This window comes from Chionomys nivalis, chromosome 4, assembly GCF_950005125.1.
Source record: "Chionomys nivalis chromosome 4, mChiNiv1.1, whole genome shotgun sequence".
Taxonomy (NCBI): domain Eukaryota; kingdom Metazoa; phylum Chordata; class Mammalia; order Rodentia; family Cricetidae; genus Chionomys; species Chionomys nivalis.
Window position 1 is genome coordinate 59,131,015 of NC_080089.1, and position 19,068 is coordinate 59,150,082.

Below are 19,068 nucleotides of genomic sequence, written 5' to 3' on the forward strand. Positions count from 1 at the left end.
AACCTGGAGCTCACGGGTTCAGATAGGCTGGCGGCCAGTGAACTCTACCTCCCCTGAGCCAGTATTACAGATTACATCACAGGATTACATCATGCCTGACTTTTATGTGTGTGCTGGGATCTGAACTCAGGTCCTCATGCTTGAGCGGCAATCACTTTATCCCCTGAGCCATCTTCTCAGCCCCTACCGTTTTTTTCTTTATTTTTAAAATCAGAGTAAATAATGCAAGAGTGCTCATCTCAAGCGTCCTCTTCATCTCTTCCGTGCTTTGCCTTACCATGTGACTCTGTTTCCTGTCTATCCTCAGAGTCCCCTTTCATAGATGTCCTAGTTTTGTCTCTGACAGATGAAGCCCATCGGCTGCTGGTCTCTCTTGCATAGAGTAGTGATCAGAACGAACCATCTGTATTTGCCTTTGAGTTTTCTCTACTGGCTAGGCCCTGACAACGTCTTGTCTTCCTGCTGCCTGTGGATCCGGATCTGGAGGCAGAACCCTCAACTTCTCCAGAATCTTGTCTGCCTGTATCTGCCATGATGACAATGGACTAAACCTCTGAAACTGTAAGCAAGTCCCAACTAAATGTTATCTTTTATAAAAGTTGTTGTGGTCATGGTATCTCTTGACAGTAATAAAACTGTGACTAAGATAGTAACCAAAGGGGTTATGCAGACATGTGGTTCATCTGTGCAGCTATGGGGTCCATCTATGCAGCCATGGGGTCCATCTATGCAGCTATGGGGTCCGTCTATGCAGCCATGGGGTCCATCTATGCAGCTATGGGGTCCATCTATGCAGCCATGGGGTCCATCTATGCAGCCATGGGATCCATCTATGCAGCTATGGGTCCATCTATGCAGCTATGGGGAAGTCGCCATGCAGCACTCCAATGCTGCTGTGTTGGCATCTCCTGCCCTCCTGCAGGAAATCCCTTGCCCATGCTCTGTTAGAAAGCCCAACAAACTCTTGGGTTTCCCAGGGATAACTCCGCCAATGCAATCCTATGAGGACAATTTAGACGTTATCGACACCTCCCTGGGGGAGGAATCAACTTTGGGATTCTGAGCAACCAGCGTGCCTCTGAGTGGCTCCGGGAGTTCCTGTGACATAGCTGATCTCTGTCGGGGGCACACTCACCCTGTCACTCCATTCTGTAAGGAACCAGCTCTTGGCGCAGGGCCCCAGGTCACAGTTCTCGATGTCATTCGGTCGGAGCTTCATGTTGCACTCCTCGTCATCCACCACATCCCCGATGTTGCTTACGCACTTCACGTCGCGGGTCCGCTGCCCCACGCCACAGGGCACCGAGCACTAAAACACAGCAGGCTTTGATGTAGCGTCCTCATTCTTTGTCACCTGACCCTCGGGACCCCGTTGTTGCGTCCCCTGCAAAGCCTGTAATTCCCTGGGGAGGTATGATCATGGGAAAACTTCCTCTGAGAACCTTTTGGGTGGCATCTTGTTTACTGGCCTGCTCAGGGCCCAGCCTTTCCATCTCCAGGAACGATGCACAGCACTACAAGGTGCTAGCTCTATTAGTGGTTGCCAGCCTTCTCTTCATACATGGGAGGCACAGGGCCGGGGAAGTACAAGACTCACATAGGCTCACTTGTGAGACTGGATATAGGCCATGTACACCAGCCTGAACTCTGCTGAGCCGCTGGCATAAAATGTGTCGGCAATCAGGCTTTCCGGCAAACACTCCCCACCCTACCCATCACGGGTCATAGCGGGGGAGGCTGGAGAGTGGCAATGGGTATCGGAGGGAGGGGGAGGTTCCATACCGAGGTCCAGTCGGTCCGAATCTGCCACTCGCTGCAGATCTTGAGCTGGCAGGTGCTGGTGGTCTCAGGCTTCTCCAGGTGCTGGCAGCGGTAGGGCTGTACTGTCAGGCTGCGGTTGGCATACACCTGGCGGCACAGAACCTGGCGGTGTTGCATGCCCAGGCCGCAGGTTTTGCTGCACTCAGACCACTCCCCGATGTCCCAGCTGGCTCATGGGATGGGGGGAGGGGAGAGGGGGAGAGATTGGTTAACAGGAATACAGAGCAAAAATCACCGGGACCACTCCTCAGAGCAGGGCCTAAAGGTCATGTGACTGTAGGGGAGCCTTAGGACAGCTATTACTGTGACTAGATCGCCTAGATTCTGCACACAGTTATAGAAAGAGTGAGACGATTTCTATTTGGTGATCAAAGCAGACTCTCCCAATGACCCCCAGATCGGTTTAATTTCCCTATAACACTAACCCTCCTGGGAGCTAAAAGATATCACCTAGACATTCTCTGATGTCCACTATTTCCATGTCTTAATCATCATCATCATCATCATATCTTCTTCTTCTTCTTCTTCTTCTTCTTCTTCTTCTTCTTCTTCTTCTTCTTCTTCTTCTTCTTCTTCTTCTTCTTCTTCTTCTTCTTCTTCTTCTTCTTCTTCTTCTTCTTCTTCGACAGGGTTTCTCTGTGTAGCCTTAGCTGTCCTGAAACTAGCTCTGCAGATCAGGCTGGCCTTGAACTCACAGAGATCCACCTGCCTCTGCCTCCCCAGTGCTGGGATTAAAGGCGTTCGCCACCACAGCCAGCTTCCATGCCCTAATCTTGACAGTTACTGAATGAGACACAATCAAGTGTTTAGCACATATCTGAATAAAAATTATATTTTTCTTTATTTCAAGGATCAAGCTTTGACCTTTTGGGACCTGTCCCAATCCATCTGAGACGGTCTATTTATCACTCAATAGCCTGTCACCAACCTCTCCCAGTATGCTTCCTGACTCTTCCGGGCAGATATGGCCCTATCTGTCTGTATACACAGCCCACTTACAAGCTGCCTCCCTTGTTTTCCTGATGGGATTCCTGGCTAAGCCTGATGCCTGCTACAGACCACCAACTCCCCAGTTCTTCCAGAAACACGGGCAGGCTCACTAAATGATCTGGATCCTGAACACAGTTCCTGACACTGGTTAAAAACTCAACTGTACCTGCTACTGAGATTTTATGCTCATCAACCCGAAGTGACCCAAGGAAAGGTGACCTAGCCAGAGAGGGCTCTTACAAGGCTGGGCAGGGGAAGAGGTTGCAGGGTTCCTCCTCCGGGGTTGGCTTCATGCTGGAGTCGCAGTAGCTCTCGGGAACCTCCTCATGTGTGTTTCTGTGCACACAGCGGAAGATCGGGTACTGTGATCCTGTAATGAGAAGGAAGATGCTGAAGGCTAGCTCACACCCAGGACGCTAGCCCCTGGTGAAGATGCCCAAGGCCAGCTCACACCCGGGATGCTAGCCCATGGTGAAGATGCTGAAGGCCAGCTCACACCCTGGATGCTAGCCCATGGTGAAGATGCTGAAGGCCAGCTCACTCCCAGGATGCTAGCCCATGGTGAAGATGCCCAAGGCCAGCTCACACCCGGGATGCTAGCCCGTGGTAAAGATGCTGGAGGCCAGCTCACACCTGGGATGCTAGCCCATGATGAAGATGCACAGGCATTTGGATACTGATGAAAGGAGGGTACAAGACTAGCGAGTTCAAGTCCCATATCCCTTCATCTTGTTGTTTATATGGACATACCCACAAGGCTCTGCTGGGGGCTGTTGAGTGTGCAAAGGACACACATACACACACACGGGGAGGGGGGATATTTTTTGTCCACAAGGAGCTTACAATCTATTTATAAAAGGAATCTAAAAAATGTTTATAGTTGTTCAAGTTATATGAGATGTGTTTGGGAAAGTGGCTCAATTGTAAAAAATTGCCCTTGTAAAAAAAATTAAAAAAAATTAAGCCCTTGTCCAAGGACCCATGTTAGATTCCCAGTGCCTATCAGAAAGCCAGACCTAGAGGTGCATGCTTAGAATCCTAGTGTTGGGGAGGTGGAGACAGGGGGATTCCTGGAGCTGGATGACTAAACACCTAGCCTAATTAGTGAGCCCAGGTCCCAACAAGAGGTCTTCTATCAAAAACAAGGATGGCCTTCCTGAAGGATGACAGCCGAGGTTGTCCTCTGATACCCCCACACACGCACACTCATATGCACCTGGTTACCCATGAACTCACGTACATGTGCATATACACATGGACATACATGTATGTATACACACATGCACCCACAGAGACAGTAAAAGAGGTCACTAGTCAATGGGCACAGACAGAAACACAGGCGTCAGAGGGCAAATGCTGCAGAGGGTCTAGCTGTGAATGGAGACTGCCAGGCCTGGGGGTGTCTGTGCGCATGTGCAAGGGAAGGGGGCTGTCCCCTGGATTAGTGTGGCATGAACTCGCCTGCCAGCTAGGAGCATGGCATCCAAGAGGTTGAAGCAGGGAGATGCGAGCATTACAGAAGAGCAGCTGCCTTCCTGATTTGAAACACATTTCATACAATCCTCTCAGTTTCTTGATCCAGGGTCTTGGTCTTCTCAGCATCTGTCTACTTCCCAGGAGGCCCTGCTTCTTAGCGCAGCGCCCTGGTTCACCTCCGTAACCCCAGCGCCTAACCGAGACCTAAGCTTTTAGTACTTTTTTGGGGAAAACTAGTAACTGCTTTATGTTTTTGTTCTGAATACACAGAGTAGTTTCATTACCTTAATAAGGACTAACTATTTTCTATAAAAAAGCCAGTTATGGGTAATTTCTGTCTTAATTCAATTTTGTCTTTCTCTTCTGCCACCTGCTGGCCGAATTTGAGTATTGCTGGCGCCATTATGAAGTGGGAGTAACTGTTGGCCCTACAAACTAGGCTAACATACAACTCTAATTCATTTAAAAACTATGCCTATCTGTGCTTCTAACTGGTCAGACATTTTCATTTTATATTTATTTACTTACTTACTTACTTATTTATTTATTTATTTATTTATTTATTTATTTATTTATTTTTTCGAGACAGGGTTTCTCTGTGGCTTTGGAGCCTGTCCTGGAACTAGCTCTTGTAGACCAGGCTGGTCTCGAACCCACAGAGATTCGCCTGCCTCTGCCTCCCGAGTGCTGGGATTAAAGGCGTGCGCCACCACCACCTGGCTTGGTCAGACATTTTTAAAGAACTGTAACTCACTATAATTTTAATTGCACCATGAAGGCTAACTTTTTTCTTTTATAGTGTCTTTTAAAACATCTTATTTTAATTTGTTCTTTGACAATTCTATATGCATGCATAGAGCATTCTGACTACTTCCACTCTCACTCCTCCTGCCCCTATTATCACCTGCTCCATACAGGGAATCCATGCCTGGTACTCTATAAATCCAGTTTAAAACCCACTGCTAATAGGTGTTAGACTCTAGGACAACTTACTTCTGTTCTCAGTGTCACCTCCAAAGTGGCAGACCATCAAGCTGCCTCCTAGATACTTATGCCCACAAGGAGAGGCCATTCTCTGTCATTCCTTCGTTAGGACCGGCAGAACATGCACACACACAGGGCTGGTCAATGACCGAGAGTAAGAGATGGCTGGACGCCCAGCCACAACGTTTTAACGTAAGTACCTCAATGTCATCAGTCACGGATGTGACCAGGGCTCCTTCAAGCTGACCCTGTGTGACACCCTGAGCCAGTGGGTAGTTTTTTTTTTTTTTTTATAAGAAACATGGCAATTTGTAAGAGAGTTTTGAATCTAAGATAATCATTGTCGAAATTGCCGTGGCAGTAAAGATGTACTTATAGCTATAACTCAAGACCGCTATTCAAAATGTTCCAATTAAGTCCAGGTATCAGCTGAATTCAAAGCAGTTGAGACTGTAAAATTAATAGCAAACAAAGCCTTTTTTGGTATTAAACGTTTTCCAACAACATGCCTACATCCATTATATAGTATATATTTTATTTTAAAATTTTGATTTATGTGGATATTTTGGCTGCACGTCTATCTATGCACCACATTTGTGCAGTGGCCACAGAGGCCAGAAGACAGTGTCAGATCCTCTGGAACTGGAGTTGCTGATAGTTGTCAGCAGCCATGTGGATGCTGGAAATTGAACCTGGAGCCCCAGAAAGAAGAGTGTTCTTAACTGCCGAGCCATCTCTCCAGCCCTAGGAGACTTTTTTTAAAAAATTAAATTAAATCCACATTAAGCACATTGTGCTAAACCACAAAGTTGGATAAGACTTAGTCCACAGCCTGCACACTTGAAATCAGCTCTTAGGGCATTAAGTAAAGGTTTTAGCTTGCCTGTTCCTTTCCCTCCAGACCGTGCGGCTATAACTTTTCCGCTTACAGCTCTGTGGATTGAAAAGCAAAGGTAAGGCACCCCAACTGCTTGGCACTCATAGAAGGGAAACCTAAGACATTCAGCCCAAACGATACAAGATACCATAGGAATGCTCTGTGCCTGGAAAGATGGATCTTGCTTGGGGTTGTCTGGCAGATGGCCACCGCTTGCCTCCCCTCCCATTTGACCGCTTTTGCATGCATTGCCCATTGTCCATGGTCCAGCTCCATGGAAAGGTACCAAATAAATGAAATCAGAAGCTCTTTGTCTCTCCGGCACTGAGCAAATAATCAGCTTTATAACTCTTGCTTCTGGTGACTGCAATGTTTCTTTCTTTGGGTTAGCTTTAGTATCTGCAGAAAGGAATACTGTCACTTGGCATGTCATCTGGAGTCCTATTGTTCAAGACTGAGCTGCAGTGATTCCTCCGATTGCTAACAAACAGGGGCAGGGGGATGGGGTAGGTGCTGACTGGGTGGCAGGATGGACCCAAGATTGGTTGTCCTCACTTGTGCATGGGCATACTGATCAAAACAGAAGCATGATTTACTGGAAGAGGAAGCAGAACTTTGGGAACAGTGTTGAGGTCTGTGAGATACACTAACTTGAGAGTTAGGCCAAAGAAGCAACAAGAAAATAATTGAGTAACTCCAGACTTGGAAATATAAGAACTAACAGAGCCAAGCCAGGAGACAGGCAGAGGTCTGGGCATCGTGGCTGATGGCCACAGTGATCAAGGGCTACTCCTGGGTACCTTCCTGAGAGAAGGAAGTCTTGGGTGGTAGGATGCTGCAGAAGTGGTAGCTGGATATGTGAGAAGCCCAGGTGTGGTCCACTTCACCAGGGAGGATGGGGGGCTCTGGGAAGGGGCTGTGAGGAACAGATGATGCTCTCTCAAGGGCAGGGGCTTGGGTTTGGTAGCAGAGGAGGACACAGGGCCAGCACACTCGTCATTGGTGCTAAGGACTGAGTTTAGCTCCATGCTTTGTGCACTGGCATTGCACTACCATGGCCTGCATGTCTGCTGCCGTCACTCTTGTGGAGCACAGGGTTCCAGCTGTGTCTCTCTCGTGGCTCTGAAGCCGGAAAGATTCTGAAGAGGAGCCTTGAAGAAAAAGCATAAGTGGAGACGGATTTTCTCTTCTTCTCCCACGTGACAATCAGCAGGAGCGGGTGAGCCTCTCCCTCGCTCCCCTCAGTCCGCATCTCCAACCTTCTGCTACTGTGTCACAGCATTGCATCTACAAAGTTCCTGCTCAAGAGCCTCACAATCGGGTTCAAAAAAATTTTTTTGTTGTTTTATTTTAAATAAGTTTACAACTTCAGTGTCCGGCTGCATTCATAGCTACCTTTGGTCACTTGCAGTCCCTGGCCACAGGAGGTTCCTCCATCCTGTCTATTACAGAACAGAGAGGGAATGACCACCTCGATGGGCCAGGAGCACCCACCCAGGGAACAGTGGCAGGGTTACACACTCTGTTCTTGCTAACAACACTCACAAATCAATATTGTGTAGTCCCTGGACAGGGTGGGAAAGAGTCTCCTACACGCGTCATTCTGGATTGAAAATCACATAGGGACAATTTCCACCTGAGCTATCTGGGCGCCGCACCAATTCATAAGTGGGAGAAAAGTTGGAAAATAGTCCATTTGGGTCTCAGGTTCCTTTGTCAATGCTGAGACACCATGCTTATCTCTATAATGCCTTGGATAAAAATCTTATTAAAATGATTTTGGCCTTTTGGCAGAATTATCTCTAGCTCTCTGACCTTGTTAAGACACAGTCTACAGGCATCTCATTTCCCCTCACAAACCTAAAACAGAAGCCATCTCAGTCCGTCTTCAGGCTGCACTCTCTGCTCACATGGTCTGAGCACAACACAACGTGTGCAGTAAGAGCTCATACATTAATTCTCCAGTTAGCAGGTGGAACCACTGTGAAACCATCAAGGCTTGGAGCATAAAGAACCCCTGCCCCTACCCTACCCCCTGTGCACCCACAAAGAACCAAAGACCTGAATCCTAGTCCCCAAAGCCACTAGGCCATTGTTCCTATGAAAAAGGCAGAAGCAGCTGTCGAAGCTTTTTCTTTTTGTTTGTGTGTATGTTTGTGTTTGTGTATCTTTATGTGTGCACGTGTGCTAATTATCAAACTTGCAAAGCTCATACCCTCAGCTCCACAACTCTCTCTCTCTCTCTCTTTCTCTCTCTCTCTCTCTCTCTCTCTCTTTCTCTCTGCATGTGTGTGTATTCACATGTACGAATGTCAGGGGATAACCTGGGGTATTGTTCTACCTTGTTTCAGACAGACTTTCTTTGTTGTTTTCTGCTCTGTAGGCCAGGCTAGCTAGTTTGGGAGTCTCTGGAACTTTTTGTGTTTGTATGTTTTTTGAGACAAGGTTTCTCTGTAGCTTTGAAGCCTGTCCTGGAACTATCTCTTGTAGACCAGGCTGGCCTCGAACTGAGGGGTGCTGAGGTGGATTATACTCATGCTACATAGCCAATTTTACTTGGCTATTAGGATTTGAACTCAGGTCTTCATGTGGAACCATCTTCCCAGCCCAGATTCAAGTCTCTTGAGAGAAAAACCAACAACAACAATAAACTATTTGTCAAATTAATGTCCGGGGTGAATCACACAGTCTTCCAGGTTTTAGAAAACTCTGGGGGTGGGGGAAGGCAGGACACAAAGTCTTTGTTTCTGTAGTATCGTCCTCTCAGAGAACAACTATTTCAGGGAGATCACAGAGTAAGACGCCCTCATCCTGTATAGGGAGCAGCCTATGATTACGTAGAACATGGCGGTCCTATGGAAGGGAGAAAACCAACTCCATCTTGTGCTGGCCCCCAAGGTAGATGCCCGTGAAGCGGGAAATCCCCTAGACTGCAGCCCAGCTGCTCAAGGTGGGTATCAGCAAAGTGCAAAGTCCCCTAGACTGGAGCCAATCAGAGAGTCACCGTACCCCTTATGGCCATGACTGTAGATTTGTGGGGTTTTGCCTTTTAAACCCTGCCTAAGAACTGTGGGGTACCTCCCCTAGCCCTCGCTGCAAGACAAGGTGCCTACCACAGTTTGTACTGCATGATTAAAACTTAGTTTTGCATTTCGGTGAGTCTGTGTCTCTGGTGGTCTTCTTGGGGTCTCCATGACCTGGGCACAACACTATAACTGTGTAGTGCATGTGTGTTTCCTGCGAGGGGGACCTCAGGTCTCCTCGAAAGAGTCAGTTTCCAGTCCCAGGAGCCTGACAGTCACACAGGGATTTCCCACCTATCCTGACTGGAGTCGCCGAGGAAAGGACCCTGGATCTGTGTTACAGTCTAGACGTGATGTGCACCCCTTCACATGTCACCCTTTCTATAAAACTGCAGCTGTGTTCTGCTTTGAGCCTAGTCACTGAAACTCCGCCTTTCTCCTCAGCCCTATAGTCCTATCTCTCTTTCGCTTGGAGAGAGGCTACAGTGCTTCTTGCAGCATGTGGGCTTCCTTCTTACAACAGGTAATAAACACGGCATTGTTAGGCTAGGGGTTTTCCTTGGTGGTCCTAGCTGACTGGGTTAGGACACTGGATGAACTTGAAATTAATTTTTTTATCAGGAAAATACGAAAGGAGTAGATGAAGATGAAAGCCGACGAGGGAAACCCAAGCCCCCCAGATATGTTGTTTCCCCCTGAAATCTTTAGATTTGAGAATGGCACTCACATCAGCCACCTATAAAGTTGATTTATCAACTTTCAGACCCCGAAGTATACAGGTATGTTCTCTGATTGTGGTTCCCAGCACAGGGAAAGCTCAGCTCAGCAGGTCCGTGTTACTCAAATGCTATGGATTTTGTTGTTGTTGTTGTTTTGTTTTTAACTGCCTGTCTTTGTTGAGTAGCTTCCAGGACACAATCTTGGAGCACGGTAACACTCTGCCTGGAGGGGCACTAGCCTTTCTCCCCCATTCCCTCTGCCTTGCTGAAAACCCTTAGATTACATTCCCAAAGCTAGCCCCCAAGGTCCATTCCCTTATTTGGCTACTTCTGTCTCCTGAGGCTCACTACCAAAGTCCAGCTATCAAAGTATTAAAGTCCAGCAATCATAGCCCCCTTTGGTTCACCTAATTAACATGCCCAATTAAAATACACCACTGCACCCTAGCCCATTCTAACACACACCTTCCCCTTTTCTCCTCTTAAAAATCATATCTGCAAGGTCTTTGCTGCTATTTCTCTGCCTGAGTCAGAAAGCAGCCATGTTAACTTCTCTTCCCTGCTTAATAAAGGATCTCTCTGTGAAAACAGGTGTTTGGGTGTGGTTTGTGCCTAATCTGGAGTCCAGGAGGAAGCCCCCACTGTGTGTGTGTGGGTCTCCTTCATTGCCTGGGTGTTTTCTATGCATCATAACCATGAAGGCCCGTGTGACGGTGAATGTTTCTGTGTGCTCAATGCCTTGGTCTTCTGGGTCAGCATGGCCTCTGGGGCGCTAGAGTGAGGCCTGTGGAATGCTTGGAAGCTCCTGCGCACCAAAGCGTGGGTGAACATCCCCAGAAGGCAGTATTCCACACCAACTGTCACATGCCATTGCTGGGGGATTCTGGGTGGCTCTGCTGGAAAGTGTCACCTGGAGGCTGGTCTCTCCTGGAGTTGGCCCATGTGCCCACTTGCTCAAATCTATGTTCCTTCACTGTGACCAACAGGGTGTGAGCACAGATTTCCCGAAACTGGATGGGCCTGCGGCGGCTCATTTTAGGAACCTCTAACACCGTAAACAGATGCGCAGGCCATCTCGCAGGTGGTTTATGTCCTGAGGGGCTCCCCCATTGGCTGGGCCCTCCCTTACCTTTTCTTACTTGGGTTTTCCACCCAGGCTTACCTTTCCCACAGGTGGTGGAACATTCTGTTGTCCCCAGCTGCTTCCAGTTGTGGTCCCGGCTTCTCCTGGGGGGCTGTGGTGCTGGTGGCACCAAGTTGTCCGGTCGGTGGGCAGGGAATCTGTCAGGATGCCTGACGGGGAAGGTCTGCGTGTGTGAAGATGCGGAAGTCAGTACCTCGGGGGCCTCGGCATGTGACTCTTCCTTCTCCTGGTTCTTGTCCTGGTCGTCTCTGTCTTCCAGGCGTCTGTCTTCTGCTTCCAACTGCCCATTGAAGGGTTCTCCTGGGAGAGGCAGACAGCACAGGGATGAGCTTCCTTAGGACATGGAGTTGAAAAGGCGAGGGGACGATGGAGAGGGCCATTTCAGACAGAGACGTCTGAAAGCTGGGGCAGGGCCTGAGGCTTTGTATTGTCGGAGCACCAAGGACCCTGACAGGCACCACACAATGTCCTTGGAGCAGACCACATCTGGGGAGAGATTGGGGGTCAGTTCTCAATCTCATCCTTTAAATCTCTCCTCCTATGAGCGCCTCAGTGGAGTGAGGGCAGAGAGAAGGTGGGGGTGTACAGTTGGTGCTTTAGCCCATCCTAGATCCAGAGCCTTTCTTTACGCCTGCGTACATGGGTATAGCCTTTCTGGCTAGGTTTAGCTGACTAATTAAAAACAATGATGTTTGATATGTAGGTAAATGCTCCAATTATCTGCAGACAGACTGTATTTGAACAGAAAAGGGCAGGGCAGAATTCACTGCACTGTTAGGAGAGAGTCCCTCTGGGAGGAAACAGAGTTGAAGGCTGATGCCTTTTCCTTTGTTTTGCTTTAACTTGTTATCATTTTTTCTTTTTGTGTATGTGTGTGTATATATGTATACATGTGTTTGCATGTATGCAAATGCACAAGGGTTGGAGTGTGCATTTGGAGGCCTGAGGTTAAAATAAAGAGTCTTCCTTGATTGCCCTCTGCCGAATTCAGGGCAAGGTCTCTCAGCTGAACCCAGAGCTCACTGTTGGAACCAATCTAGTCGGTCTGTCTGCTCTGGTGATTCTGTCCCCGCCTTCTGAGTGCTGGGACTGCAGGTGGGTTGCCATGGCCACCCGGCAATTAAGTTGGTTCTGGAGATCTGAACTCTGGTCCTTCCCTTGCTGGGTTTAAGCCCTGATGCTCTTTTTAGAACAGTGTTAGGGAGGCAGAAGGCACGGAGTACCAAGGCCTGAGGCGGGAAGAAGGCACGGAGTACCAAGGCCTGAGGTAGTCTCAGGGGTCCTTACACAGGACAGAGACGGGTGCCTGAGAATCAGAGGAGATGGAACAGTGGGCAAAGCCCAATGGGAGTGAGACTTGAAGGGGTACTGTGTTGACTTTGGAGGTGGGTGTGTTGATGACTTTAGAGGTAGAGGAAGGGGTCACAGGCCACAGAGGCTGAGGCTTCTAGAAGCTGAAACAGGAGATCTCTGGCCTTCAGCACTGTAAGACAACTACCTGCATCTTATTCTAAGATCCTGGCTGGAAGGTCACTGCTCCAGCAGCAAGAGCAGCCAATATAATCATTCCAGTCGTGGGATCGGGATGTTGAACTCTGGTTTAGGATCCAGTAAAAGAAATATTCTATCAGGGAGACACACATGTGAAGCACGTTCTGATTCCAAGTCCACTAACCTGAAACATGTCCACGGGGTTTCTCTGCATTGTTCAGGACACAGAGGATAAAGGCATGTGTGTGTGTGTGAAAGAGAGAGAGAGAGAGAGCGCGCGCAAGAGAGCGTTAAGAAAAAGTGACTCAGAATACTTGATGGCAAAGCAAGGACTTTACCTGGTCTTCTGTGGGGAGGTGCCTGTGGGCTGATGGCATTGTTCCCCATGATCACGTACTCATAGTGGACTCCTGGGTTGGGCTGCTGGTGTATCATCTGAGAATACAAAAATCAAAGTCACCACAGCCCCCACACACCCCAATTTCCTGCTGGCTTGGGTCTCAACAACAGAAGTGGTACCACAGCTAAATGTGTAATCTCTTATACAGTAGTAACCCCATGGCATGTTAGATTAAGTCACTTCCAGTGGCTTCCTGGGGGCTGCTTTTGAAGAATCCAAGACTTTGTGTATTCATGAATCAGAAGAAAAGTGGGTGAACGGTCAAGATTTTATCAAGATAAAAGTTAAGGTTTTATAAAACCCAAATAGGACAGGGTCTACAGTAGGAGAATCTGTGGCTGGCAGCCATCCTCAGCCAGGGCTTGGATCTGTGGCCTCTAACTGTCCCAAGATGTCTACACTGCAGAGGAACCCGACTGAGCACCAGGAGGTGACACAGAGTCAGGCAGACGAAGACCAGCTTTCCTGGGCATGACAGCCTAGAACATCAAGGGTCCTTTAATGCCCTCTAGGCCAGGGAGGCTGGCTGGCTCAATGTCTGCTCCAGTCCTCAGTCTTCTCTACTGCCTGAGTCTCAACTCACCTTCACACGTAGGAAAGCCCAAAACTATAATGAAATGGAATGGAAATTCAAAACCCAGACCAAACAAGCAAGTAAGCAAACAAACAAATATCAATAAAAACAAAACCCAAACAAATAAAAACAAAAACCAACGAAACAAACAAAAAAGCAAACACACACACACACAAAAACCCACATATAAAAAAAGTAAGTCTGCCTCAGTCTTATTCTTTGAGGAACCATTGATAAAAACAAACAATAAAAAATAAAAGTAAGTAGGATGGCTAGCAGGAAGCTGCGTGGGCTGCAAAGGTCTGGAGCAGAGGCACGAGGTAAGTAAGGAGGGCCAACAGAATTAATCCTGTCTACCAGGCCTTCCTGCATTCACAGCTGTTATGGTAGAGGGCAGGGTGATGGGTAGATTGAAGCAACAGCACTAAAATCTACACTAGAATTGGGAGCCAAGCAAGGGGACACTGTCTTCTTGCTATTTCTACTCTGTAGAGTGGCTCCTCGTGACCAGCTGTGCAGCCCAGAGCCAGTCGCTGGACTCCTACTTTTAATTTCTTCATCAGGAAGAGAGAAGAGACTAATGACTGATCTTGAAGGCTGTTACCCTGCAAGTAGTCCCGAGTCACGCCTGCACTGGAGCCCTGGAGATCTCTCTCCTGCTACCACCTCTTGCCTTCTCCCGACTAGGGAACAGGCTCCCCCGTCACTCACCCAGAGGCAGGCAGATGTGAGAGTCACTGGGCTCCTCACACAAGCCAAGACCACCTTATTGGATTGCAGAAACATGGCGCTGAGCACTGGACCCCTGAGGGACACAGCTATGTGACTGCCCATCCTCGTCGTCTACCCCAGCTCCTTCGATCCCCTTAGCACATACTGTTTCTCCTTTTGCCCTCTCCCGTGCCTCTTCCGTGTGAGGAAACACTCTGGATTTGGCCACTGAAGTCCTTATGCTGTTTATGGGGTTATTGTTGGCCACCTTTCCCCGACCACCCATAGAAGGCTTTGCTGGCAGAGCCTTCACCTCTGATACCATTCAAATGTACCCAGAGCCAACCAACCAAGCGGATGGCTCACAAACCCCCCAAGTTAACTAAAACAAGGCATCTTTTGTAATGTTTAGCCTTCTATCCCTGGAGAGGAACAGCCCAGAACTGTGGAGATGAAGAAGCAATCCCAGTGGATACTGTTTCTAAAACCTGACACAGCAAATGGTAGAGACCAGCACGGCCCTGGGAACAGTAGGCATCAGTGTATTTATTTTAAGCTTTTGTTTCTCGTCACCCTTAAGTTCCTCATCTTTTCAGAAGACAGGATTCTAGTGGCTTCATGTGTGTGTGCTCACATGTGTATGTATGTGTGTGGAGATCAAAGGTCAACCTTGACCTTTGGGTGTCATGACCTTGGGTGTCACTACTCAGGAGCTGCTTGAGACAGGGTCTCAACTGGGACCTGGGGCTCACCTATTAGGCGAGACTGGCTAGCCAACTAGCTCCATTGATCTTTCTGTCTCTGCCTCCACAGTTCTGGGATGACAGGCATGTGTCACCACAGCTATCTTTTATATGGGTGCTGGGGCTGGAACTCAGTTTCTCATGCTTGCAAGACAGGAACTTTATAGACAGAGGGAGCTCCCCAAGCCCTTCTAGTAGTTTCTTTTTAAAAGACCATTAGAAACAACATTTGGGCAATTTAATATTAACACTCTGGCTTCAAGTAAAGTGATCACAGGCTGTCTATGTGAAGCGGGGCCCTGGGGTGCAGCTGCAGCCCCGTGTATGTGAAGCGGAGCACTACGGTGCAGCCGCAGCCCCCATGTGTGTGAAGTGGGGCACTGTGGTGCAGCTGCGTGTGTGTGTGTGTGTGTGTGTGTGTGTGTGTGTGAAGCGGGACCTTGTGGTGCAGCCACATCCCCGGCTGTGTGAAGCCCGGCACTGTGGTGCAGCCAAAGCTTCACCATTTCATCCAGGGGCACAGGGAGTGGTCCTTCTCCATTTGCCTTGATGGCGTTGAGAAGGCTGGGCCTGGAGTGGGTTGCTTTGCCCTTGGCATTTTCTTTCTCTTGCCATAAAAGAGAACACACCAAATTAGCGCTGAGAGGGAAGAGCCTGGGGGAACTCCAGGGCTCATGAAACATGGCATTTGTTTGACTCTGATTTGGTTCAACAAATAAAATTGGTTTTATTGGGTCCATAAACTCCGAGGGTGATAAAGCACCTGGTAGACTTTATGGTTTCTGTGAGTCTTGTACATTCAGGGGTAAATGTCAGAGACCAACGCCAAGCATTGAAAGGGGTCCCTCAAACAGGCCTCACTCAAATGATTTTATCGAGCCCAGGCAAAGATGTGTTATTTTTTCAGTGTGTTTCTTGGAAGCCATAGGATCCCAAATCCAGAGGGCACCCACAAAACACTCAAACTTACATAGACATCCAGGATCTCATTGGTGGGACCTTCAGCCAAAAAGGACTCCCCGGCAGTGCTGGAGATCTCATTGGGTCGTTTGTAGGTGAACATCGTCCCTCCGCCCTCGTACTTCCCCGGGCGATCAATTGCCCAGTTCCCGTTGATGATGGAGCGGCCAGAGCGGCTTCGCAAGGCTGTGGAGACAAATCATACAGTTTCTCTGGTGAGCTCAGGGTGTGCCCAAGAAAGCAATCTGAGCACCTAAACTGCTCATCTAACGGCCTGAGGCATGCATAGGGTTTGTGAGCATCATCTCTGGCTTGATCACGACCTCAGCTCAACCATTCCCTTTCATGTGGACCTGGACCAAAAGGAGGGATGGGTGGGAGTGGCTGGGAGCAAAGGCTGAGGACAGAGGGCAGAGAACACAAGGGGAGAATTAGACACGAGGGAGGGAAACTACTTTATATAACTGTCATTGCTGATGTGAGGGGCCATGCACTCCAGACCATGTGCTGATGCTGGCCCATGGATGGGCTTGGTTTGGCTTGTGTAGTGTTTTTTCTTTTTTCTTTGTTTTGGTTGAATATAATGAAGCCTAAATTTAAGAACTGGGATTTCACATAAAAAAAAAAAATGAGAGTCCTGGCTTTTCTTGTGGAACAAGAAGACGCGTTAACACTGGCCCTGGATTCTCTCAGGGGTAGACAACAGTGCTCAGAGGGACGCCTCATTCTACAGGGGATTGCAAGCTCTGATCAGTCTCTGTCCCCACTCATTGTCCATCATTCCTCAACAGGAGGACCTTTTTTGTTTTTAACTAAATCTCAATGGGTCGATTTTCTAATAAAGACTCAGGAGCCAGATGCTGGGGTGAAAACCTGCTAGCTCAGAGAGGCAGCGAAAGCACTCTGCTGCTTCATCCTCCTCTGATGTCCCAGAAAGAGAGCTTTTTTCCATACCATTAAAAACAAAAACTTCTGCAACTAGATGTCCCCCCCCCCCACTTCCTGTGCGTCTTTCTATCGATCCTCCTGATTCCCTCTTACTCTCTATGATTTTTTTCCGGTCACTTGGTAGTATGCTCTGCCTCTTGACCTATGGTTGACTTTATTTAATCCTGTTCACAACATTCCAGCAGAATTCTCTTGGATTAAAGGTGTGTGCTAGGACTGAGGCACACCACAACTAGGAACAGTTATCACTAAATAACACAATCTCGGGGTTCACAGTGTGATCAAGTATCCTGCAACATTTCTCCCCCTTTCTGTGTAAATAGAAAGGGAAGATTTTGAACTCTAAGACTATTTACGACAATATAGCTATTTGCACCAAGCTTCCCACAGTGTCCAGCTTGGTTGTACTTTCCTTGGCAGTTTTAGCATGAAGTATTTTTGAGTTCAAAGTTCTGTAAAATGTTCATGCCAGTCTCATAAGAACTCAGCAATTTGAATGTCCTGAGAAGTTTGTAGTCCGAAGCTGATCTTTGGGTGGTATTTGTCAGCTCAGTGGCAATCCTGGCTAGGTAGAACACAGCAGTCAAACCAAAGATGCCCACAACTGGAGCAGAGCACTGGGTGGCTGTCCAGCGGGAAGGGGCCGCTGCTCAGGCAAGATGGTGGAATCGGTGCTGGCACTAGTCTGGGATTTCAGGCCAGTCAGCTGGAGGAGGCGGGAGATACCACTTGGCCCATTTGCTCTTTTTCTTGGGACATTTTTTCTTGATGATCTGTCCCATTTCTTTGGATGTTTCACTTGTACAGTGGTCTCTGGTTGGATGCTTTTATTTTCATGAAAAGATAAAAGCAAAACCCTGCCCCAACCCTAACTTTGGGGGGAGGTTCCTTCTTTGGCAGGTTATATCTTTCCTAGGGCAAAATGTTTTTTTGGCAACAGAAAAAGTATAATCTTTCAATTAATTTTTTTTGAAAATTTGAAGCTAAATATATCTTGGTATATGTGGATAAATATACCTATTAATAGGTTTTTGTCCCCCCAGTAATAGGTTTCTCTGATGATACAGTAAGCCAGATCAAGATGAATTGAAAAAGTATAGCAACAGGGTTATTTGAGCAAAGCAACTCCCAGGCAGGTTGTCCAGTCCCAGAGATCAAGGCTGGAGAGGTCACACACCCAAACTCAAGCAGGGAGATTATATAGGTTGTAGGCAAGAGTGATGATATGTTTGCCACAAGTTAGATTTGTGTCCAAGTATGGTCAAAAGCCAAACACTTCGGGTGGGCTGGCAGCTTTTAGCTGCCAAGATTGTGGAGCCAGACTTTTTGGTGTGTCTTTCCCTTGTTCAGAGACTCTGAGTGGGTGGGGTTGGGAGACAGAGACAGGCTTTCTGGATCAAGCAGGAGTGAGCTGGAGGATCCAACCAAACACACACACACACACACACACACACACACACACACACAAACTCACACAATTGTATTTATTTTTATGTCATAAAAGACATTTACTTTGAATTTTAGTTTGTCTTTTGTAAAGAGCTTTTAAGTTTAAATCACTGTAATTCTTATGTGTCTGCCTCTGCCTCCCAAGTGTTAGGATTAAAGGTGTGTGCCACCACCTGGCTATGGATTCCTTATAGTGGTTATTCTTATAGGGTTATACTGGTTTAATTTGGTTCTCCATTTCTCATTATTTTTTAGTGGTAGGGGTAAACTTTCAAGTATTTTGGGTGTATAATCTATCATTCTTGCTGATTTATTCTGAATCCATCTCCTGGCAAATTTTAATATTTTAGTCTTAATTAAACATGATGCTAATTTACCTACTATTTCATTATTTTCAGATGTTTTGTTTGTCTTGCCTGTATGAGCTACATAAACTTTGATGTCTTTGCTAACCTTTGCGAGGTCATGCCATCTCCCAGGACAAGTCTCCTTGCCATTTATCTGCCAGTTAGTGGCTTTCCATTCTGAAGATCATACGGTTACACCATTGCACACACCATGACTGGAGAAGATGGAGATTTTCCTGTTGCTTTCCTAGCTGTTTGTCTTATTGCCAATAGTGCCACACTGATTTCGTGGTTCCTTCCTCAGTACTGACTATTCCATCCCCTGGTCTATAGGCTGCCACTTTCCATTCGTTTTGGTTCCATCAGTGGTTGATGAACCACTCCCCCCAAAGAGGCACCTACTGAACTGTG

At 47.6% G+C, this 19,068-nt stretch overlaps 1 protein-coding gene across 1 annotated transcript in view; it reads right to left on the bottom strand.

The window, feature by feature from the left end:
- The window catches only part of Thsd4 (thrombospondin type 1 domain containing 4), a 552,915-nt gene that overhangs the window by 18,203 nt on the left and 515,644 nt on the right, over positions 1–19,068 (bottom strand). Inside the window, exons 8-13 of the mRNA XM_057768152.1 lie at positions 15,924–16,099; positions 12,864–12,960; positions 11,053–11,334; positions 3,052–3,181; positions 1,783–1,987; positions 1,136–1,309 (exon numbers count right to left, since the gene is read on the bottom strand). Coding sequence (XP_057624135.1) covers positions 1,136–1,309; positions 1,783–1,987; positions 3,052–3,181; positions 11,053–11,334; positions 12,864–12,960; positions 15,924–16,099 — 1,064 coding nt within the window. The remainder of the gene's footprint in view (positions 1–1,135; positions 1,310–1,782; positions 1,988–3,051; positions 3,182–11,052; positions 11,335–12,863; positions 12,961–15,923; positions 16,100–19,068) is intronic.